The 25198-nt window shown below is 47.0% G+C and overlaps 1 protein-coding gene across 4 annotated transcripts in view; it reads right to left on the bottom strand.

The window, feature by feature from the left end:
• Window positions 1-19763, bottom strand: part of JARID2 (jumonji and AT-rich interaction domain containing 2) — a 241439-nt gene extending 221676 nt beyond the window's left edge. For all 4 annotated transcript variants that reach the window (XR_014297358.1, XM_082664387.1, XM_082664384.1 and 1 more), the window contains exon 1: window positions 19254-19763. Coding sequence is in view for 3 of the 4 variants with exons in the window: in XM_082664387.1 (XP_082520513.1) it covers window positions 19254-19298 (45 nt within the window). In the remaining variant the exon portion in view is untranslated. The remainder of the gene's footprint in view (window positions 1-19253) is intronic.
• Window positions 19764-25198: the final 5435 nt, after the last annotated feature.

Here is a 25198-nt window from a genome sequence, read left to right as displayed (position 1 = left end):
TAAGAGGTAGTTTTTTCCCCCAGGGGCAGAGGATGTGGAACTCACTGTTTGCTATTTTCCTTTTCATTACTACTGTTCCAGGGTGAGTGTCACGGTTGCTGGGAGGGGCTGCAGGAAGAAAGTAAAATATCTAAACTGATGTTTGACTTTATATGCAAGTTCACTGTAAGAGTTAAAATATGCTTGTCCAAGACCATCCTCTCCCTTCAAGAGAGCTCTTTTCAAGGGAGGACACACCAGGATCCCCAAACTCTGCTTAATCAGTTCAAATACCACATGGGATTCATCGGACCCATTTGTCCTCTTGGGCTCCAGACACTCTGTAGGGTAAAACGTAGAGACATAAAGGAATTAGGAAGAGTAGATGTGACAGTTATTTGAGATAAAGATGATCAGTACTGATCTTTAATTTGGAGACCCTGAGCCTCGTGCCATCTTTTTTATGAACATGGGAGAACACTTTGGGACCTTTCCAGCTGGGAGGAAGGAAGCACCGTTATTCATCCCCGTTGGCTAAGAGACCTGACAAGCTCCGCTTTTAAAACCTGTACAGACTGGCTACCACCAGTGCCCTCTGATTCCATGAGGCATGACTTTCAGACAGACCCCTGAGCTGAGAAGGGGGCTGAAAATCAATCAGGTTAAAATGAAAGGGACGATTCTACACTATCCCGTGACACACCATGGATGCAGGTCCCTCAAGGGACTAGACGTGCTGCCATGGCTACACCAGGTCCCTAGGGAAGGGGGTCAGCAACCACTGAGGAACCCTGCAGGGATACCCCTAACTGGCTGGAAAGTGACCTGTCCACTGTCTCCTTCTGTAGCCAAGAAGTAGGCTTCACTTCTGTATCCACAGGGAGACTTGAGGACAATTCCCAAAGCGATATCACTTCACAAAATAAACCCCATAGAGCTGGATCTGGAACATTATTGCACAGATATCTGAAGTCCCAGCTGACAGTCCTATATCTCTTTGGAGCTAGGAGGATTATTAAGGCTTTAAAATTCAATTACAATTATGGGACTCTAAAATAACAAGAAAAACTCTAACCAAAAAAAAAAGAAGAAGAAGAAGACCGCAAACCTAAGTCTGAGATGCAGAACGAAAGGGACATGAATTCAGCACCCCTGCCTTGTCCAAGAGAGGGTCAGTCCCACAGCACAGACGGGGGCAAGCAACTGTCAAAGACAAGGGCTGGGTTGGATCCGGCCAACATTACAAGTACAACCAACTGGTCCTGTCCCTTAGTCTTGTGCTTTTAAAGGGCGGTCGATGTGCCAACTATTTTAAAGCTCCAACACACTAATTCTGTAAACAATAATGGCTACAGCCTGCACACTGCGCACTGGAATGGATTCCTCAACTTGGCCTCATCACTTATGCAGCTGATGAAACAAACACTGACAGCTTTTTTGCATTTGTAAAGGCCCCACAGCAGCTGTGGTGATCCCACCATAGAGCAATGAATTAAGCCTGAAACCCAGCTGGGTCTGAACAGAAGCCTTTTTTGCACAATACAGCAAGACTATCATTGTTAACCTAGGCATTATTGGGAAATATTCTGCATTACATTATAGGGCAGTTCTAACTCAATTCGTAAAATTAGCTCTAATAAGCAATTTTAGTAGGAGGGATGTGGCATTTGCTTTTGAAATGGCACAAGTATGTGTGTAGGTTATAGGTAACACCACACAAAGGCAGCCTGGCAGAACAGAACACAGATTTCCAGTTAAACAATGCAAAGTTTAAAATAGCAACTCCTTCTTAGATATTCACACACATATACACTCACTCACTCACACCTACCACCTTCTAAATTGAGGTGGGTATCTTACCTTGCAAATTCTTGGTTAGTTAGCCACTACAGAGAAAATAGTGAATACAGCCATCTGCCCTTTAGGTAAGGCAAATCAGTGACACAAGAGTCAATCTGGAACCGAGCACTGTACCAGAAAAACCGGGGAGTGGTGGAAAAACGTGATTAATCTCGTTATTAATGAATTTTTTTGACACTGAACTTGAGCAGTAGGTAATAAGATCCCCAAACGCTAACACACTAGCCTTTGGCTTCCTATCACCAGGAACCTCGAGGAAAGGCAGGGACACCCACACCAAGTCGTCACTCCCAGAGAACCAGAACCCACAATGTCCAAGTCTCCAAAGGCCTCCATCACCCTTGGTCATGGGGCTTTTTTCCATCCCCACCATTCCAACTCTCTTCTATCGCCTCATACTTTCTACGAACACTTAAAAATGAGCCAGAAGTGCTCTACTCAAGTAGGAGACTGATCTCATCTCAACAATCTCACACCAACTTGGGAAAAATAAATCTGGGGAAAAAATCAGAAATATCCAAAGAAAACATGGCACCATCCCTCTTCCTTAAAAGAACTCCCATTTCTTAAAGGAGTTTGTTATGAGGCCCTGTTTTGATTTTTAAGCATTTTTCGTTTAGGTAAAAGGCGGCTTGGAAGGAGCAAGAAAATCAGGCGAATTTCTAGGTAGACGGTGGTTCTCTTCCCCACAGTCTTTTGCCAAAGCACGTCAACAGCGGTAACCACGACAAAGTCAAAAACCAAAGGTAAGACAGGAAAACAGCCCCTCGGTCCTACTCTGCCGCCCAGAGCGGAGCCAGGGCTTTTAAACCCCTGGCTCCTCCCAAAACTAAGTGGTAAATGCTATGCAGAGATGCACCTGAAGGCCCAGAACGACAACCCAAAACACCTGAGCACCCACAAAGAGCCAATCATCCCGTGATGAAATTCCAAGCCCCACCACTTTCTCACGCCTGACCAAGTGTTCAGAGCTTGCAAAGAAAAGGGGGAGGGGAAATAAGACCACTGCTGGCCACCCACAAACAGTGAAGAGTAGCAGCCAGACAGGGAGGAAAGTGAGAACCCCACCACCCCAAGGCAAGGCAGCTGCCCCCAGCAGGAGAGGGTCCCATGCAGCCCTCTGCCGCACAGAACACAGGAGGCTCTGAGACCCAGGCTAAGAGGAACAGCTTCACAGGTGAAAGAGCAGTAAATAAATATATCAGTAGTAATCACCTAGATGGGCAAGACGGTCTAGCTTGAGGTATTCCAAGAGAAGTGCAAGCAGCATCCCCACAAAAACTTGCACACAAGTGTTCACAGAAGCATTATGTACAAGAGCCAAAAGGTGGAAACAACCCCAATAGCCATCAGCTGATGAATGGATGAGCAAAATGTGGTGTATGCCCACCCAATCGAATATTATTCAGCCATTAAAAGGAACCGAGTCCTGATACACACTACAACATGAAGGAACCTTCAAAACACTATGCCAAGTGAAAGAAGCCAGTCACAAAAGGCCACATATTGTATGATTCTATTTACATCAAATGTACAGAATAGGCAAATTCATAGAGACAGAAAGTAGATTAGTGGTTGCCAAAGACTAGAAAAACTGGGGTGAGATGTGGAGTGACTGCCAATGGGTATAGAGTTTCTTTTTGGGGTGATGAAAAGGTTCTAAAATTGATCGCGGTGTTATTGCACAACTCCAAATATACTAAAAACCACCGAACTGTTAAGCGAGAAAAAAAAGAAAAAATCACATTCACATCCAAGATCACTCAGGGAAGACTGAGATGCCTAGGATGCCTTTCTGTCTTGAACCACCAGTAGAACGCCAAAAGAAACATAGTTGAAGAACTGCCAAAGGAACTGGAATAAGTTGGGGATATGAGAGTTTTAAAAAAGAAAGGGCTAAAAGGGGCTGACACTTTGCTAAAGATACAGCAGCCAAGGACCGCAATGTATGCCAAGAATATATATATATACACACACACACTGTAGTTAGACTGAAAAGTGTGATGAGGGGTAACTATAATCTCCCAAAAAATAAAAACTGCAACTGGAGGCTTCCTATTTCCCTGCAGCTATGTTGTGGGCTTTAATTAAGAGCATGACAGCCTACCATATTTATCCAATGTCAGTGCCTACTTAGACAAGTCCCTTAAATTCGTTTTAAAACCGTCTTTGGTTGGATTTGTAAATTGGGGAGGAAGCAGTCAGAGGAGGGACTCCAAAAGTACATTCGGTCACTTATCAGCCTTAAAAATCTTTTCACACTCAGCAGGGAGGGTTCTGTGCCATTGATGGTAGGAAAAAAGCAACCATGAAGCACCACCCCAGGTCTTCCCTGGACCGCATGTAATGCCTGTCCGGAGAAACAAGCATTTAGAACTGAGCAATGTGTTCTGTTCTTTATTGAGATGACCTCCTCCGTGTACAAGTGGAGTAAAAGGACTCCTCTTACAATAGGTACCATTAAGGTCTTCATTTGTATTAAACTGTAAGCAAACAATGTTCAGCTGTAAAAGCTTTTGCAAATGAAAGATTATGGCCTGGGACTTCCCTGGTGGCGCAATGGTTAAGGACCCGCCTGCCAATGCAGGGGACACGGGTTCGAGCCCTGGTCCCGGGAGATCCCACATGCCGCGGAGCAACTAAGCTGATGCGCTACAACTACTGAAGCCTGCGCTCGAGAGCCCGTGCTCCCCAACAAGAGAAGTCACCACAGTGAGAAGCCCGCGCACCACAACGAACAGTAGCCCCCGCTCACGGCAACTAGAGAAAGCACACGTGCAGCAATGAAGAGGCAACGCAGCCAAAGATAAATAAATAAATAAATTTATTTTTTAAAAAAGAAAAAGATAATGAATGGTCTTCCTTGGTAAACTAACTGTTCTTTTTTTTGTGGTACGTGGGCCTCTCACTGTTGTGGCCTCTCCTGTTGCGGAGCACAGGCTCCGGACGTGCAGGCTCAGCGGCCATGGCTCACGGGCCCAGCCGCTCCGCGGCATGTGGGATCTTCCCGGACTGGGGCACGAACCCGTGTCCCCTGCATCGGCAGGCGGACTCTCAACCACTGCACCACCAGGGAAGCCCCTAACTGTTCTTTATAATCATCATTATTTATATTCCCAAGAGGCTTTGCCTACTGCTCCAAAAAATTCTGGAAGGAAATAACATGACAACTTCGGCAAGTCTCATGTTAGATGCAAAGGAAAAAGGCTAGTAGTTCCAGAGTAAAACTGTGTTTCATTGGGGCCGTGTCAGCATTGGGGTAGCAGCTCCATGTAATTGGAGGAGGGAGCAGAATTAGAAGAAAAGAAAAAAAGCCACTTTTCAGCATCAGATATTTCCAAGTCAGACCCGTCATCTTCCTGACCTCCCAGTGCTTCCTAGCTTACCAGAGCCAGAAGAAAACCCATTTTTATAGCATCATTAGAGTTCTGATTTATCACAAGTACAAAAGAGTGTGCTTCTCAGGGCTCTGCAAGTCTATATTTGTATCAGGAGTTTCTGCAGGACTAAATGATGGTGTTTATATTGAGCTGGGGTGGGGGGCAGTGCAGGAGAAAGAAACCAGTACTCCCCAACCTTTTCCACCAGGAGACTAGGCCTGTGGCTCAGATATGCCCAGAGCCCAGAGCCTGGGACAATCAGGCAAGTCAAATGGGTTCTTCACTTAAGGAGATTTCCTTTCACTCTGTCAGCCACCTTTCAGATTCCAGCAAAGTTTAAACCACAATGGTTTGGAATCCTAACATCAGTTTTGAGGATTATGGTACAGAATGAGTATTTGCAAACATTTTTAAAAACACAGAATGCTGGACCATGCAGTCACATGTACCAATCGCTTCCCCCAAAGAAGTTCATTTATTAAATCCAGACCCTCCCTGACCCCCTGCATGGTGGAAAAAGGTAGTATTAAACTGCATTGGCATTTAAATAGAAATCTGATCTCTGCCATTCAAGGATGTGATCACCACTGGGGATTACTTTCATGCATCTTCAGAATTCTTCCACATTAAAAGTTCTCTCAGGGTGTCAATACCAATATTACTTAACAAACCTTGCCTTTAACTAAAGTTTTAGGTCAAGATTTTAGAGCTAAAACAAAAGGCTACTCAGCCCAAACACTGGTGGGTTGAGGACAAGTGTTCGCTGCCCGTATTTTAATGTGGTTGTCACTTTGGGGATTTAGAAAGTGAACTTCAAGTCAGATCAAAGCAAAAACTGTTTTCTCCCAGGATGACTGCTCATTATGGCCTTAAATCCTTTTTGGAATAAGGTGTGATGTATATAAGTAAATATATCAAATAAACCCCCCTCAAAAAATTGTAACCAACTACAAGTCCCAGTGAAAAGGCTGCAGAGCGAATGGAATCGAATGTCAGACAAAAACCACACCACAAGAATCAGGCTTACTAGTGAGACTGTTTCCCCGTCCCCTGCTAAACCCTCCTAAATGCACGGGAATGAGCTCTTTACAGAGCAATGCCAAGTGTTTTCGTCATTTTCAAACGATTAAGAAACCAGGTTGACTGCCCGTTTGGCACCTATCAAAGGTGGTAGCCTCGGCCACTCGGGATCATCAGTTTGGAAAGGAGTCACGTGGCATGTGTCAAGTACCCGGTCCTGGTGGCAGGGAGCTACTGCAGGTGGAAGCCATGTGCTACCAATTTAACTGGGACTCCAGCCCACGGATCCTCGCCATCACATCGACTCTTTCATCCCCCAACATCAAGACGTTATCACAAGCTGAAAACAGAACGCACAGCGTTTTCATGCTCTGGGCAACAGAAGAATGGAAAAGGGGGCAATTTAGGTAAAACCAATAAACATTTAAGTCCTACCTCATTTCTAAATGGACATCTTGGGCTTCCCTGGTGGCGCAGTGGTTAAGAATCCGCCTGCTAATGCAGGGGACACGGGTTCGAGCCCTGGTCCAGGAAGATCCCACATGCCGCGGAGCAACTAAGCCCGTGTGCCACAACTACTGAGCCTGCGCTCTAGAGCTGGTGAGCCACAACTACTGACCCCACGTGCCACAACTACTGAGCCTGCACTCTAGAGCCCGTACTCTGCAACGAGAAGCCACTGCAATGAGAAGCCCGCGCACCACAACGAAGACCCAATGCAGCCAAAAATAAAAATAAATTAAAATTAAAAAAAAAAATAAAGACATCTTTACTGAAGAATGAAAACGAAGGTGAAGAAGTTTATCCAAAAGTACTCTTAAATGCCAAAAAGTAATGCTGCTTCTTAGCAGTTCTGGGATATCACCTCATTCTCACATGGGGGGAGGGAGGATGATAAAAAGCCATCATCAGAACAATCAAAAAGTGTGTCTGATATAAAGATCACACTGCATTTCACCTTAAGTTTGGAAGAAAAAGCATCTATATTATTTTCAGTTCTATCCTCTTCCTCAGACAACCCGGATAGGCTGTAATCAGCAAGGATGACCCAGAAACACCGTGTTCCCTCTTCAACCTTGAGGCTGGAGAATTACAGCCACAAAGACCTGCAGGACCTAAAAAAAGAATAATCTGGTCTAGATAGTTACAGTTTATAAAGCACTTCACATGTTAAAGTACGATTCTGCCTCCCCCAAAATGACCTTGAGGGGCCAATACATGAAAGTCTAAGTCTCCCCATTTTATGCATGAAGAAACTGAGACTGAGGGTAAGTGATTTACCCAAGGTCACCGGCTCTCTTCCCACAGGGTTTGGCATCTCTGCTGTCAACTGAACTGTAAATTCTCTGAAGACAAAGACAATGTCATATTTTCTAACCCCTAACAGAGTCAGAGAATACGTCAGCTGTATGTGACTGAACAGTCTTCCAAGCCAGAGCCCAATGGGACCTTTGTCACCATACAACATCCACCTCACAACCAAGGCTGAAATCACTTGCGAAAAGAATGGGATTCTGGGGTCATTTTAAAGTTACGTCACGTCCTCACAAAAAAAGCATTTCATAAACATGAAATATGTAATTGTACAATTCCACAGACGCTTCTTCCTTTACTGCTACAGTCATCCTGACTAAATAACACATTGTGTTCTCAGAGCAATTTTGTTTTACAAAGTGCTTTCCCGTATCTTATCTCATTTAGTTCTAATGCCCTGAGAGAGGACAAGGAAAGAAAATAGAAACTTAAATAAAACCCACCTGACATCTTTACTACTTATTACAAGTGCCTGTATTGGTTTTTAAAAGCCAACAGACAAACCCGCTGGCACTACCTGGGGGACTGTAAATTAGTACAGTCTCTCTCCCAGAAAACAACGTAAAAGGGATCTGAATTGTAAACACACGTAACACAAAGTGGTAGTTCCACACTGAGGAGTTTGGAATTAAGTGCAAAAAGATACAGGAAAAGCATACTGCACACATCACTGTGGACGACAGCCCCCATACTGTGAAAAGACCATCAAGAACAGGCAGGTCGGGCTTCCCTAGTGGCGCAGTGGTTGAGAGTCCACCTGCCGATGCAGGGGACGCGGGTTCATGCCCCAGTCCGGGAGGATCCCACATGCCGCGGAGCGGCTGGGCCCGTGAGCCATGGCCGCTGAGCCTGCGCGTCCAGAGCCTGTGCTCCACAACGGGAGAGGCCACAACAGTGAGAGGCCCGCGTACCGCAAAAACTTTTTAAAAAAAAGAACAGACGGGTCAAGAAAACTGTGGTACAGATTGACCGAGTGCCCAGCAGCTATTAAAAATAATGATGCAGAATCATATTTTGATAATTGAAATGAGATATAAATGCAAAGAGCACGGAATAGAACATCTCTTAGGAGTATGAGCCCACATAGGTAAAACGACATTATCTACAAGTGCAGGAGCACCCCGTAGGTAACTGCAGTAGACTTTACCTTTGTGTTGCTCTTGGAGTTGAATGATTTCTTGTAAGGCAAAAAGAATCGTTTTCAAAGGGGGACAAACCCTATTGGCCCAATTAGGTATGAGGATTACATGTAGATTTTATTTTCCCATGAAAATGAATCAATAACTGCAGTTACCATGGATAACTGAGGATCCATCTGGCAGGAGGAAGCATCTCTGAAAGGCGGTCCAAAAGCATTACCCCAGCTGGCCTTCCACTGTATCAGGGGCTGGGTTTCATGCCCCGGCTGTCACTGATAAAACGTGCAACCTTTGTTATTAGACACCTCAGGTTTTCTCAGCTGTGAAATTCTGATTAGTGAAGCTCACCTTTTTCCACTAGACCCTTACCAATTCCCTCCCACTAGTGGGTATTATTTGAAATACTCCAAAAGCTTCAAGTCAACAAATATTTCCTAAACTGTGTGATGACAGAAAATTCAGCCTCTAATCGTGTGGGGTTAATAGGGTGAGACACATGTAAACACTAATTCCAGCACCTACAGGTACGTGTGAGGAGTCGGGCCCACAGAAAAGGGGTGTGGCTCTGCCTGACTGGGGAAGAGGGTGGCAGGCTGCCCAGTCAGGCCTCAGCGTGGTCAAGGTGGGTTCCACAGGCAATCCGTCCCCTGAGCAACTTGAGCAACCAAGATGTGCAAAGGCCAAGAGGCTGGCTCAGCTGCAGTGGAACGGGTGGCCAGAAGCTCAAGGTAGAGCAAGGGCTTTTTATGCTGTGCTGAGGACAAACGCAGCTTAGACTGGATCCACTGAAGGTTCATGGTCAGAGTTTCAAGTTCAAGGATTACTGCTCCGAGAGCCAGGTTAAACATCTTTGGTGAAACGTCTCTGTGCAAAGATTCAGTGCCGGTCTAATCTTAATTCTCAATCTGTCAGTCTTTCTAACTCACCACCCAGACATATTCAGAAGTCAAGTGTTGGATAATAGAGAAGAGATTCAACCACCAGAGAGTGGGGCTGGGAAGAGATTACATCACCTTCTAATCTTTTTTTTTTAAATTATAGTTGATTTACAACATTGTGTTAATTTCAGGTGTACAGCAAAGTGATTCAATTATACATTTTTTATTTTTTATTCAGATTCCTTTTCATTATAGGTTATTATGAGATACTGAATATAATCACCTTCTAATCTTTAAAGCTTTGTTCTATATCCCAAAATGGGCTTCAGAATATCTGTTGCTATTCATTTGGCTTATTAAGAGGCAAAGTATAGAATTCATCTGATTCATTTACTCCTGAGTCAGCCTGGAAGGCTGCCGACAGACCTGATGTCTCCAGGTTGGTGATTTCCAACTGTGTAATCATACCTTCTTGAGCATTTGTGCATAGTATGCAGTTTACAAAGTGCTTTCACATCAAAAATCTTACTGACCCTCCCAACAAGCCTGTGAGGTGCATGGAACAAGTTTTCCAGGTGAGGAAGCAGCCCAGCAAGGTTATGTGGCTTGCTCAGGGTCACACAGCTCATGTTCCCAATCTTGTCCACTATAACCACAGAGGTGCCCTACATATTCAAAACAAGCCTGTCCCAATCTGAGGCATTAAATTCCCCAAGCCCACATACTAGCAATAAGGCATGGACTCAAAGCACAAAACACTCCAAGTCCTGATTAGGTCAACATCCAACTGCTGCTTAACAGAATAAGCATTCATGCAGCACCCCTTCTGTAAACCTAGGGAGGGAATAAATGCAAGAAACACATGCTCAGCCCTAATCCCTTCTCATTTCCTCCTGGCACCTGTTTCTGCCCCCAGAGGCACCAAACACTTTTAACAGCTGGCAGAAATAAGAACCAAGTGATAACACACACAACCATTGTAGCCCTAACCCAAATTGCGGCTGGGAAATAATGGAGAAAGAACCACCCAGATTAAAAAGAGAGCAATAAAACAGGGCGCCCAAATGGCTCCCACATTCCCCTGGGTGATTCAGTCACTAGATACCTGGGCTGCTGTCACATAAACCAGAGAGTCTCCTGATGGAAAAGACACACACAACCCACCCCTCTCATGCCTCCCCACCCCCAGCCAAAACTATCATTGGGAAAGAACTCCTGGTTGTACTGGAGAAAATACGTGAGAAGAGCTGTACTGGGAGTACGGAGGGGCAAAATTTGTGGCTATGAATTTTATGACCTTCTAGGACTCAAGGTAACTAAACACTGCTGCCAGTATTTCAATGCTCACTGCCTTCCTCTTCATGGGTGGTGGAGCTTGACAGACTTAACAAAATTAGAACTTAAGATCCAATTTAGGCCTTCTAGGCCACACCAGCTCTCCAAAACAGCTCTCAAGAACTTCTGCCAGTAGCGTTCTCCTTTCTAAGGCCCTCATACACCCTATGAATATGCGAGTAATTATGTATAATGTTCCCATTACTCACGCTGCCTCATTAACATATCTAGGCAGCCTTTGTTTACTGCTCAGCCCAGACCCTGGTGAGGATTTGAGGGCAAATGATTTCCCCCAGCGCCCCACGGTACCCTACGCAGCAAAAGTCAGGGGCAACAATAAAGGTGCGAAAAAGCATCGAGGCTGATCTGTCGCAGTCCCTGCGAAATCAAATGAATTCGGAAGCCTGGAGAGCAAACACAGCCCAGGCCCGCTCTCAGATACACCGAAGAGCGTGGGGTGGGGGCACTTTTAAAATACAGAGCACAAACCAGCCGGGTCCCAGGACAACTGGGATCTCAGCTCTTCTTCCACTGAGGACTCAAGGAGACAGCCAGCGGGGGATAAGGGGGTAGCTCCACCAACTGGTGTTTAAAAAAACAACAAACACGTACTTGAGACAGATCCACTCCTGCTCCTGGAGGCTGACAAACTGCCTTAACTTCCCCCCAACTTTCTCAAGCCAAAAAACCTCTCCAAAGGCTGCCAAGAGCCCCCATTATGGCATTTTCCCCTTTTCAGGGCTACTCCGATCACTCCTTTTACCTCAAGTTCATCTGGACTAAAAAGTGGGGAGGAGATACAGCCTTTCACTGTCTGGCCAGGGCCTACCGGCCTCAGTTTTCCGTTCTGTAAAATGGACTCAACAGCCTCTTCCTCTCCTGTGAACTCACTAGGGAAACAATAACTGTGGGCACTTACTTCAGAACTGACATCTTCTCCTCATGATGCTAGAGCGTTTCCTACAATCCAAGCTCCTCTGGCACATTTCTTCAAATGGCAAAGAGAAGTCCCACGAGGCATGGGAGGCCTCCTCACAAGAGCAGTAAAATCTGTGGCAAGACAGACTGGTGGAAGTAGAAAGAAAGCCAAACAGAGATGCAAGGCCCAGGGCTGTGGTCCAGCTGCCCACTCAGATGTGCCTGAGACTTGGCCCTCAGGATAGGATCTACCTCTGCAAAACGTGGGCTCTCTCCCACCCCGCACATCCTGACAAAGAGAACAAAAGAGACAAAAGCCACCTGCAAGAGGTGACAGGACAGGAAGTCCCGGAAGCAGGCAGGATCATTCAACCAGGAGCAAAAGGATATCCGGCAAGTGCTGCCACTTCCTGCTAGGTTCAGCTCTACTTTTAACAATTTTATTCTGAGTCAGAAATGAATGAAAATCCTTGATTGAAAAGTGTGAGGCTGCCAGAAGGCTATAGGGTTGTCTGAAGTCAAGAAAGATTAAACCCTAAAAGGATAACGAAAATCTCACTCAAATTGTCTACAAAAAGGTAGACCAAAGTCATCAGAGTTCCCACCTCCTGGAATGAAAGGGGCCTGCGACGAGGAGGCCAGTGTAGAAAAGGCTTTATGGACAGACAAAAGGGACCAGAAACACGAAGTCTGGGGCCGGGAAAAGCAAGCGAGGTTTGTGGAGGGGAGGGCAGTCAGAGAAATGAGGAGAAGAGGTACCTTGGGAGATGGAAAGAAACAAGAGAACTAAGTAGAAACTGATTCAAATGTGTCTTGTTTCCATTAACAGGTAGGCTTGAGGATTTGAAATGGAACCGATCTTTAGCAGTATCTCCTAAGTAAGACAAAATAATTAAAGTTGCTGGATTACAAGATACAAGCTTCTGAACTCCATATAAATGAGGAGTAATATCACTCATCTTTCTGCCTCCGCCATTCTGAGAATGACACAAACTCTAAAAGTAATACAAATTACCTCAGCAGGGCCACTCTGACCCACATTTTATCTATGCTACCTGGCATGAACTAGATAAGCTAGTCTAGTTTAATATTTGAGGATTAAGGCTAAACACAATGGAAGCACTCTTATCAGAGCTGATAGGGACCAAAGTTGGTTAGCTAATATAAAGTTTATTAAGCAGGAAATCTTTAAAATATATATATATATCTACTTATACAGATACGTAGATTATACACATATACGCACATACATGTAACGTAATGAACACATAAATGTGCTGTTACAGATGTTTTTGAGACCTCTTGGTGCTCCATGTTATGCTGTTTTGTTTGTTGGGAAGGAAGTCTGGCCGTAAGTGAAGCTTGGTTCTTAAAAGGGAACCACTTGTAAAGCAACGTGTGCAGAATCCTTACAGATTTTCCCCAAGCCTTTTAAATGGGGAAAATGGCGGGCCCACATCTAATTTAACCGTCTCATTTTTTTTTTAGTACTTCACTTTTATCAAGGGTTCTCAAACATTCAGCTTCAAGCTTTCATAGAAACCAACTCTCTTTTCACATTCATTCAAAGGTTTACATAATATTTAACCGAAATTGCAATAATAAGTCTAACTGGAATAACCAGATTTGGGAATAAACAACTGACACTTGGCAAGTCTTCTATATGGGAAGGAGCCAAAGGGGACAGAAGTACACACTTCCCAGGCCTGCCCACTGGCCAGGAGCTTCGTGCTGAGATATCACAGCCAGGATGTTCTGCAGCCAGGAGCACCAGGGAGGCTGGGTAGGTGGAAGGCGATTAATAGGAGTGCTGTTACTATAATCCTAGGGGAGACTGAGACCTGGACCAGTAACGGGAGCACCAAAACAACGCAAGCAGAATTCCAATAACTAAACTTCTTAGGCTGCAAAACTTTTAACCATCTGGATGAAAATGTCAGGAGTCAGGTCCTCAGACCATCATGATCAAGGGCAAACCTTAAAAATAGACCAGCTTTTCGGCATCCAGTCACGATTTTTAAAAAAACTCAGAACAAACTACAAAAGTGTGCATCTACCCAAAAAAACCCCATAAAACAAACAAAGAAAACAATGCCTATGGCTAACAGCTTACTTCCATCCATACTACCCTGGCAATACCAGCTCTACTCTATATAAAAGACTGTGAGTATAACCACTCTTCACTCGAGTCTGAGCTGCCTGCCTGATCATTTCATGTCATTTTTCCAGATCCACATTACTGACTCATTACCGTTCACTTCACCGAAGTTATATGTTTTGAGTGACAGGTTTCATTCTTATTTTTCCACTAGCCCTGTAATTTTTAGTGTGCGATTTTGTAGAACTGGAGGTTTTTCACCAATGCAGACACCGTGCTACATTACATACACCTCTGGTTACACAGATCTGCACTGCTCAGTAGGATAGCTACCAGTCATACGTAGCTCTTGAACTTTTGAAATGACTAGTCCAAACTGAGTTGCCCTGTAAGGGTTAAAAAAATACACCAGATTTCAAAGACACAAGATAAAAACAGAAGGCAAAAGATCTTAGCAACTTTTGTACTGATTACATGTTAAGATAATATTTTTATTATACTAAGGTTAAATAAAACTATCATTAAATTAAAAAAAAAAAGTCCAGCTTAGCCTTTACCGGGTGTTTTAATGTACTGGGCTTAATATGACTTTCCCATGTCGTCTTTGAAAGGAAGAAAAGGGTTCTATTTTGAATCTAAGAAACATTGGTTACATACTGCACAAGATTTTCTCTTTCTGAAGGAGGAAAGTTTAAATAACCTTTGGAACAGGATATGTATTAGCACTGGAGTTATTTCCAAGACGTCTGTAAGTCAATAGCCCTCAGCCCAGCAACAGGAACTGGTCTAACCTCCTATGACAGAGGAAACAGCCATTAAACCATCTAAGTACCAAATAATTCTAACTGGCTATTTGGGCCAATGGCTATGGGTGACACACAAGTCAGGTCTACAGTAAAGTAATAATAACCGAAGTAATAATAACTCAAATTGGATTATTTTTAAACATAATTTTTTTTTAATTTCAGTGACACACTTTGGACTCTTAAGTTGACAATATTCCTTCTATAATCTCTCCAGACAGTGACAGTTGCTAAATTGTCTCTGCCCGAGACTATGAAACAAAGAGAAAAGTTTTCTCCACTACTAGAGACAGACAGAAAGCAAGCCACATGAACAGCTCAAAAAAGGAAAAGCTGGGCTTCTCTGGCGGCGCAGTGGTTAGGAGTCGGCCTGCCAATGCAGGGGACACGGGTTCGAGCCCTGGTCCGGGAAAATGCCACATGCCACGGAGCAACTTAAGCCCATACGCCACAACTACTGAGCCTGCGTGCCTAGAGCCCGTGCTCCACAACAAGAGAAGCCACTGCAACGAGAAGCCCGCGCACCGCAACGGAAGAGTAGCCCCGGCTCACTGCAACAAGAGAAAAGCCCGCTCACAGCAACAAAGACCCAATGCAGCCAAAACCAAAATAAAATATTTTTTTAAAAAACCACCATTCACTTTATAGCAGTACACCACATATACTCGGTAAATATTTGTTAATCGATAAATATTTTTTTAAAAAGGAAAAGTGTAGCAATTAAATAATGTGTACACATTTTTTCCCCCAGAACTGTAAAATAATTCAATTGGGTGTAAAATGGGGGGGAAGGGGGGCACTGCGGGGGACAGAAGCTCATAAATCCTACCACTACATTTTGGTGTCGTTCTATTTTTTTCTTTACAATTTTATGTAATTATAGTAAATCCCACTTTTGAATCTGGTAACACAAACTTTTCCCAGTTTTTTCAATCATACTGCACCTTTAACTCAGAAAATTAGGTACTTAAAATTTACAGCCTAGTGTTACAAATTCTGCTTGAGCTGTCCTAGGAATCAAACTGGTAATCTGTTTTCACGCTAACTGTATGAATCATATCTTCATGTGGCAGAGATTTTTATTTCAAACTCATACCTGCTATAAAGCATCAAAGATCAAATGCTTTCGCAACCTGGGTATCATCTGTTATTCTGCCTAGGAATAACCAACCAGTGGAGTGATGGAAATGGCATAAAATACCCATAGAGCAAAACATGCAACTGTTTTTATTGTCCAAGTGAATTAGGGCTTTGAAAGGCAAATGTTTTCAGTTATTTAAGGTATTGTAGCGGGAATCGTACCCAGCAATTAAGACAGGATTACAGTGCAATTTATGAGTTTCTCAAGGACGTCATTTAATATGAAATATAACAATCATTTCTCCCAAAGCCTGCCATCTACAATCCCACCCCCAAACTCTGCTTTGCTAAAGCAATAAACTAAACGGGAACGCGGCAGGCATCTAAGGCTTTTGAGACTACTTGCAGGAAATGTGCTGCCTTCCACGAGCTCAAGTAATAATTCCACCTTACAATGAAAGAACATACATACTGTTTTACATCTTCCACGGACATTATCTCACGCACGTGACCTCAGATAAAGTGAAGTGGCAAAGGCACGTATTACTTTTTCCATTTTACAGAAGAGTAAACAGACCCAGATTTCCAGCCTCTTGTTCTCCGGTTCTCAAGAACTAAACCCAGAACACCTTAGACTCGCAGTCCAGTGCTCTTTCAAGCACGCGCATCAATGACAGTCTTCCCCCGTCTGCCCCACCCCCTAAAATACTCAATAGGCCTAGAGCTGGCACAGCGAAGAAGTGCCACTCTGGTGTTTCAAGGCATCCATAAAGAGCAACAGTTGATGCTGTGCAACATCACCCAGAAAGGCATCCCGCCACATCCTGCCGAGACACCCCCAACACGACTTAAAAGTGACAAGGTGGCCAAATCCACAACACGGTTCTCCTACAAAGCCAAGCTTCCCTGCATGAAGTTTCCCTGCTTTTCAAAAGCGTTGACGAGAGAACACGACCACCACCACAGTAATGCCACGGCATCAGCAGACCTGGAAACAGAGGGAACGAAAACGTTTCTGCAGACAGAAAACGTCTCCGCCCTGCTCCCCACCCCCTAAGTGGAATCAGCTGGGTCGGGGTCGCTCGCAGGGGGGCCACAGGCTCTCCGCGCTCACCTGGAGGGAAGCGCGGCGTTCCGCTGCGGAAGGCCGAGGCCGGTCGCATCCTCCTCCTCCTCCACTTCCTCCTCCCACGCGGCAGCCCCCGCCTCCGCGCCGCTCCCTCCTCCCCCGCAGCCCCGCCGCGCTGGAACCTCCCGCCCGACTTTTGACGTCACGGAGGAGGAGAAGGTTCCACCCGGGCCCGTCCCTTTGTGACGTCACAATGACAAAAGAACGCGGCCTGAGCGTCCGGGAACCCGGAGCCGCGGGGGGCGGAGGGAGGGAGGGGAGGCCAGCGCGAGGCGGGGGAGGAATCAGGGGGCGGGAAGGGGGCGCGCTGACGTCTCGCCGGCTTAACCTGTTGCTCTCGGGCCCGCACTGGAGCCAGCGGGCAGGGCCGCGGGGAGCCGGCCGCGCCGCCGCCGCCATGCTCCGCCGTGCGCGCGCTGGGGGGCGCCCGCCGCAGCCGCGCGCCGCCCGCCCCCTCCCCGCCACGCCCCCGCCCCGCGCGCCGCACCGCCCCCTCCCCAGGCCGACCGGCCGCACCTCCCCCGCGCCCCACCCACCCATCCGCCAGCCCGCCGGCCAGCGCCGCCCGCCCGGAGCCCGCAGCCCGGAGCCCCGAGCCCGGAGTCCGGAGTCCGGAGCCTGCAGCCCGCCCCCTACAGGCCGCGCGCGTATTCCGGGCCCCGGCCCAGCCCGCCGCGACCCCCGAGCGCCCTCCCTTTCGCAGCCGGCTAGAGCACATCGGGAACACGGGCTCCGCTCCCCGAGCGTTAACTCGTGCTCTGCCTCCCGCGGCCGCCGCCAGCCACGGGCAGGCGGCCGGACGCCAGGACTCGACACAATCCGCTGACCACCGGCAACACAACATCCCACCCCACGCCGCTCCCCAACTTCGCGATGACTGGGGCGGGGGTGGGGGTGGCTCTGGTCCAAGTTCTACCCCTTTTGCTTTGTGGCTGCACCCGGATCGGATGTGCCCCGGGAAGGCGTCCACGCTCGCAGACAAGGTTGTCTCCCTGCAGTTTCTACTGCCCGAGTTTAAACTAGTCCTTTGCATTCTCCCCAGCCCTCTGCAATGCGGATGTATTTTAATTCTTAAATTCTTTAGAGAACAGCTTTTTAAGTAAGGCTTAATTATTTAACCTTGCATTTCTTTCATAGTTGAAGTTTACGTGTCTAGATTAGGATCAGCCCTCAAGAAGAGATATTCAGCTTTTCCATTAAATCTATTTTTTACAAAACCAGTGCCCCGAAGGTCATCTCCCATTACACACATCACACTGCTCAAAAAGGGAAAATATTAAGACCAATTTGTCGACCCGAGTTAAATAAAACTTTCTTATAACATTGCATTATTCCTAATGTGTGTTCATTTGGCCTTTTTTTTTTAATGGGTTCTTTGATTTAAAGCATGCAGCTAATCACCGATCACTCGAGTGCATATTTGGTTAATCCTCGGACCCCTCTCCCCTCCCTCCCCCCAAACTTAAAAAAAAAAAAAAGCCACCACACACAAAACAAAAACACTCCCCATGCCAATCAAAACGTAGCTGTACTATGCACAAAACAAATTTAACTATTCCACACCAGTTAAATCTCTGAATAATCACCCAATTTCAGAAGGCCAGTTAACTGGGAGTAATTATTTGTAGTCACTTACATATGCATTCACATGCCTTCTTAAAAACATTAGCTATATTGTATGTCTTTTTCCCCCTAAAACTGGAAACCATGAATTTTTAAACAAAACCAGTCCCATTATTAAAGTCAATCCCAACAAATGCATTCGCTGTAACGCGATTCCCAATTGGTTTATGTTGCGAACCAAATAATCCAAAACGACCACATACATTAAATTTGATGTGCCAGTGCAAGGAACAAGATCGCCATAATCGGACCCTCGATTGCAACTTAAAGGGCTTCCAACACACATGCGTTACACGATTTCCCAAATAACATTAATAATAATAACACAGGCTCATTTGCATGCAAAGTGCAATAGGGGCCAAATCCGCCCGAGAATGCAGTTTAGTCACATTACCGCAGCCCCTACACCCCCACCCAGGCTCCACCAAAATCCCCTGCCTTTCATCTAAAACTAGATTATGGTTGTGTCATTCGAGGTCAATTTATTCACTGGAGGTATCGCTACACCAATCTGTTTTTTCGTCCAAACTAGGCAGACACGACTTTGCCTGAAAAAGCCTTCTTTCAGAAAAGAAAGAAACAGCCTTATCGGACGCTGTGTTTAAAACCCTTCAGCTGCAGAATTATCTATAAACTTGACATTCACAGCCATTGCTTAAAACTACAAGTCAAAGGATGTGTTGTTAGGAGCACTTACGTATTTCTTCTGAATGATATTCCTCTTGGGTCTTTCCTTGCTCATTCTGAGATCCAAATGCTGATTGCAAAAGGGGACAATTGCTTCATGAATTTAAAGCCGTCAGAAATTTGCAAAAAAATATCCTGGTGGTTTTTATTGTTGTTGGTGGTGGTGGTTGGTCTTGGAATCCGACTTTTCTTCCTCTTCCCCCAAAGCCCGATTCGCCTTGAAATAAATCCGAAATTGGGAAGGAAAAAAAAAAAAGCCAAAGACGAAGCAAACAAAAAAAAAATTTCACTTTAGTAAAACACTCATAATGGAAAATTTCCCCCGAAACACACACACACACAAAAAAAAACCGACGCCCTTCACTCCCCCCCCTTTTTCCTCCAAAAACTACATCAGCGAAACGTGAAGGTCCTTAGTGTCTGATCCGTAGTTACATCTTGGAAAAGAAAAAGGAAAGATAAATAAAAAATGTTGGAAGTCACGTTTGTGCTGCAGCAGCAGTGCGAGCAGAAGAGTCAACTCCAGCGGCGGCGGCGGCGGCGGCGGCAGCACCACAGCGAGGGCTCGCCGAGTCTCTTTTTTCCAAGCCCCCTAACCAATGAGAGAGAGGCTATCCAGCCCAACTTTAAATGGACTCTGCTTTTATACAAGTTAGGGCTCCTCGGATAATTCCCCGCCGGACGCTAGCCGAAAACTCCCACAGCTGGGCCACCAAGCGCCCGCCTCCTCCGGTGCTGACCGCCCCTGGCCGAGCCCAGAGGACCCCCGCAGCCCCGTCGACGAGACACCCGAGAGGCCTCGACGAACCCTTCCCGGGCTACCCCTCAGACATCGCTCCCACGCCGAGCCTAAGAGTGGAATTGAGAGAGACTCCCTAGCTCAATGCATGGCACGCTCGGTCGCTCCACCTCACCCCCTTTCCCCAGCTTGCCGCTCACCCCACAACCGCCACACGCTAGCCCCCGCCACGCCTCGTGTCTACCTGCAGCCGGGCTGCTGGGTGCCAGTGCCCCAGGACGGCCGGCCCCGGGGAGAGCCGCCTATTCCCGGGGCACCTTAGAATGGTCCCCTTGATCTTCTGGAAGTTGTAGTCCCCCGACTACAAAATGGCTATGGCCACGGGAGCTGGGAACTACAATTCCCAGCCTGCCCCGCAAGCCTGTCACTCAACTCCCCTCCCTCCTCCCCGCCCCCTCCCCCTCGCCGGCCCTGCCAACAAACGCCTGGACGTGTCCCGCGTGTGACACTGAGAGAGGCTGGCTCGGGATTGGCCCGCAGAGCGTGTGGTCCGCGAGCAAGGAACTCCCCACGCCGGCCCGCCCCCTGGCCCCCGGCCGCGGCCCCCCTCCCCCCCCCGCGGCGGCCGGCCCCCTCCCCGCGCGCCCCGCCCCCACCCGCGGCGCAAACCGCCTGTGGAATCGAGGAATCGCGCGCGCGCCGGCCCGCGCCGAGCGGCCGTGGGGGGGACGCCCGGCGTCCCAGGGGAAGGCCTCGGAGCGTGGCGGCGCGGGGGGCGGTGTCGGCGAGGGGTTGGAGCCAGTCCTAAGGAAAACTGGGCCACGCACCAAGAGGAATCCTCGGTGCGAACTAGTTGATCGGCGGCGCCTGCTGCTTCGGCGGCGCAGCCGGTGTCACCTCAGGACACCGCCTCGCGTCGCCGCACGAAGCGTGCCGCGGTCGGACTCGGGGGAGCCCGAGGTCACCTCTGCCCGCGGCCGCACGCGCCTCCCGCGCGGAAAGGCCACCTCCCGGCGCGGCACGCGGCCCGGCGAGCGAGGACGGCGTCCGGGGTAGGGGGACCCCAAAAGGGAAGCCCCGGCCGCCGCCTCCTACAAAAGATCACCGTCTTTAAGGAGATCACGCTCGATCTTGGCTGCTCCCGGCGTCTTTTGCGTCTGGGGCGCCTGTGAGCGAGACTAAAACGTTCAGGGGGAAACGAGTGGAATATGGAGCCCGAGCCACACAGACACGCACACCGTAAGGAAGCATCTGGAACGCCGAGTGCCAGGAATGTCAACGGCGGTAGCCACGCGAGAGCCTGCTTTCTACCTGCGTCTGCCCCCTGTTGTGCTTATTTAATCGTCAGTATAAATGAAGTAGGGAGGGCCTGGTGTATCTCCGGCCTTCGCGTTATTAACAACTTTGCCAAGTCTCTCGTAGCCTTTCTGCATTGTTAATTTCCTCGTTTTCACCGTGGTTTTACAGAAGTGATGTTCTAAAGCATCTCCTCTCGGGCAACCCTTTTAAGAAATGAAAAAGTGGAATAAATACCCCCTCGTACTCATTCCCATACCTTCAATTCTCCTTCCCGTTCCTCAGATTCTCCTTACCTCGAAAGTATCACCGTTGTTAGGTTTTACCTGCAGCAGTCTTTGAAGAGAGAACCTGGTGTCTAGAAAGGTCTCAGGCACGAGGTAAGAGACCTGGATTCAAACCACCCCTGGGCCCCTTCCTAAAAGGTACCCGACGGCCTCTCTGAGCTGGTCAGCTTCCTCATCAGCAAATTAGTGACCATCAAACCTTGTGGGGTGGATTATATAATAATGTGAACCCAGCCGAGAACCAGGCACGTTATTAGAAGCTTTCGATAAATGAAATAAAGTGCTGCTTTAAAATGCTTTTTAAGTATTACTTTTCCTTTTTTAGAAAAAGAAAATCTGCCTTCTAAATTGAAATAACGCGTCCTATGTCCCTTTCACAATCAGAAAAATAAACGACCCGCTGAGCCTTCACGTGGCGCCTATGCTGAAGGACCCCATAGAACAGACTCCACGTTTCCATATTGGCCACCCACGTGACTTGATGGTTAGGTTACAACGAGGTGGTTTCAGAAGACTTTCTGATCATTATGACCTGTGTTCCGGTGGTCTCCAGGTCTCCACACTCTTAGGGTTTTCACCAGCTTTCAGGAAGTTTAATGTCAGATCTGCCCATCCCCAGGCGAAATACTAAAGAACAGAGCTGGGTTTCTTCTCGGTTCCCTCAGCTAGCCCCCGAGGCTGGGCGTCTCTGTCCCCAGGCCGAGAGAACTCCGCTGCGGGCTACCTGCTACCGTCTCCAGGTCACTACATTTGAAAAACTATTCTCATTTAGCTTGAGGGCTGTTTGCTCGTTTCCAAAAGATGTGTATAACATTAGCTGTCGCTTTCCCTGAAAAGGAAAATAGGTCGGCCTTTTTAGCCCTTGGAAGGCTTTCCTGTTGTGGGAAGTCACTGTCTCCAGATGAGCTTCCTTTCGCTGCCATCTTGGCAAAGCCATAGATTACCTTTTCCTCCTCTTTTTCATTTTCTGTAAGTGAATTATCACTCTCCTGACGATTTTTACCTCTCACAGCAGGTCTCTTGACCTCTTCCAAGTCGTGAAGTAGGGGATGAGAGGGTGGGGGAAGACCTCACTAGGTACAGTGCTCCTACAGGACCTGTGTGCCAGCACTGGTCTCGTTCCTGAAGACACAGAGAGAGAGACCGAAAGTTCTTTGTCAAGAAACACACAGCTCAGTAGAAAAGGCAGACTCTACGACCAATTATGATACCTCTAAAAAGTACTGTATTTGCATTATAGAAAAGGTGCTAAAGGGAATGCTTAGCTGAGGTGACCAGGAATGAAGGAGTTTGGAAGGATGAGTAGGAGATCAGCAGTTTGAAGTCTGCTGAGCAACTTTCCCGCATTAAAAAACAAACAAACCATGAGACCTAAAAAAACAACCACACTTATGGATGGGACTCAGTTTTGTGTGGGAGCGACCAAAAATGAAACTGAGAGGTGAGCAGAGGCCAGGACCGGAAAGGTTCTGTGCGCCACTTTGGACTTTGCCTGTAAGCGAAACAAGAAGCTCAGAAGGATTTTCACTGGCCGTATAAGGCAGATTTGTGTTTCTGAAAAGTAATTCTGATTGTGAGAGATGAAATTGAGGACTGAAGAAAAGAGAGGCAGGGAGAGCTGGAAACCAGTTGCAATGTTATTGCATAAATGAGGTGAGAAATGGTTATGATCTGAATCCAGCAGCAGAGGAAATAGCAGAGCTAGCAGAGAACACGTTGAGAAATACTTAGAATGTCAAAAGTCAATAGGACTTGGGAACTGGTTAGCTGGAGGGAATGGTGACTAATAGGGCAGAGTCTAAAGATCATGCCTTAATCTTACATTTTATGCCCTTAATTAGATCAATTATCCACTGTAGGAAGCCTGGGAACATGATGGAAGTGAAAGAGGAAGAGGTAGCAAATCATCAGACACAAATAAGAGCAGGCACTTAGTATTCTGGGTCCAAATCTGCGTGGGCAATCGTATTTAACCAAGCATTCTAGTCCACCGTTTGAGTTCCTGTAAGAAATGACAAGGGGGCTTCCCTGGTGGCACAGTGGTGAAGAATCCGCCTGCTAATGCAGAGGACAAGGATTTGAGCCCTGGTCCCGGGAGATCCCACATGCCTCGGAGCAACTTAGCCCGTGCACTGCAACTACTGAGCCTGTGCTCTAGAGCCCACGAGCCATAAGTACTGAGCCTGAGCGCCTAGAGCCCATGCTCCGCAAGAAGAGAAGCCACTGCATTGAGAAGCCCTCGCACCACAACCAAGAGTAGTAGCCCCCACTCGCCGCAACTAGAGAAAGCCTGCGCGCAGCAACGAAGACCCAACGCAACCAAAAATAAATAAATAAAATAAACTTATTTAAAAAAAGAAATGAGGGCTTCCCTGGTGGCGCAGTGGTTGAGAGTCTGCCTGCCAATGCCGGGGACACGGGTTCAAGCCCTGGTCTGGGAAGATCCCACATGCCGCGGAGCAGCTAGGCCCGTGGGCCACAACTACTGAGCCTGCGCGTCTGGAGCCTGTGCTCCGCAACAAGAAAGGCCGCGACACTGAGAGGCCCGTGCACCGCAATGAAGAGTGGCCCCCCCCCTTGCCACAACCAGAGAAAGCCCTCGCACAGAAACAAAGACCCAACACAGCAAAATTAAATTAATTAATAAACTCCTACCCCCAACATAAAAAAAAAAAGAAATGACAAGGAAGGAATTAAAAAGTAAAGACTGGGCTTCCCTGGTGGCGCAGTGGTTGAGAGTCCGCCTGCCGATGTAGGGAACACAGGTTCGTGCCCCGGTCCAGGAAGATCCCACATGCCGCGGAGCAGCTGGGCCCGTGATCCATGGCCGCTGAGCCTGCGCATCCAGAGCCTGTGCTCCGCAACGGGAGAGGCCACAACAGTGAGAGGCCCGCGTAATGCAAAAAAAAAGTAATAAATTAAAAAAAAAAAAAAAAGTAAAGACCAAGGACAGAAGAATAATCCTCAGTCCTACATTATATGCATATTGAAATTTCCCTCTTAATGCAGGGATGACACACGTTATCCCACGTGTTTCCACACATGAATCACAGCCATGGTTCTCCTAAGAAGTAACTCAAGGTTCATCTTCTCCAGAAATCCTGCCTTAATAGCCCATCTTCCCTGCCCCACCGTATTATATCCGTATATGCTTACATTCTCCAATTTTGTCTTATGTTCCCATCTCCTCTCCAAATAAAAAATAAGCTTTCTAAAGTCAGAGACCATGTTGTCTACTTCTCATCCCCTCCCCAAAGCTCCAGAAACTTCTTAGAATTTGGCAGGGTCCAGTAAATGCTTACTGATGAATATTTCACCCAAACTATAATGCCTGACTATTTAGACTTTTGCCAGCCATTTAGTCTCTTGACTATCATCTCCAATTGCGTTTTGGAGCACTACTGTTTCTCCTCTTCCAGTATCCAAATCCACCATAGTGCTGTATACTCTTTAAGGGCCCAGCTCCAGTCTTATCTCCAGTTCAGCCTGGCTGCTGGGCTTCCTCCTCTTGAATTCTCATTGCCCCTGTTCCTTCAGCCACATCTTTTAAGAATAAAAATCACACGTATTTAAGGTGTACAGCGTGATGTTTGGATATGCATATTCATTTTTTAAAGAGGTGTGGAAACTTAA

This window comes from Grampus griseus, assembly GCF_964374135.1.
Source record: "Grampus griseus genome assembly, chromosome: 10".
Taxonomy (NCBI): Eukaryota; Metazoa; Chordata; class Mammalia; order Artiodactyla; family Delphinidae; genus Grampus; species Grampus griseus.
This window is presented reverse-complemented; position numbering and strand designations above follow the sequence as displayed.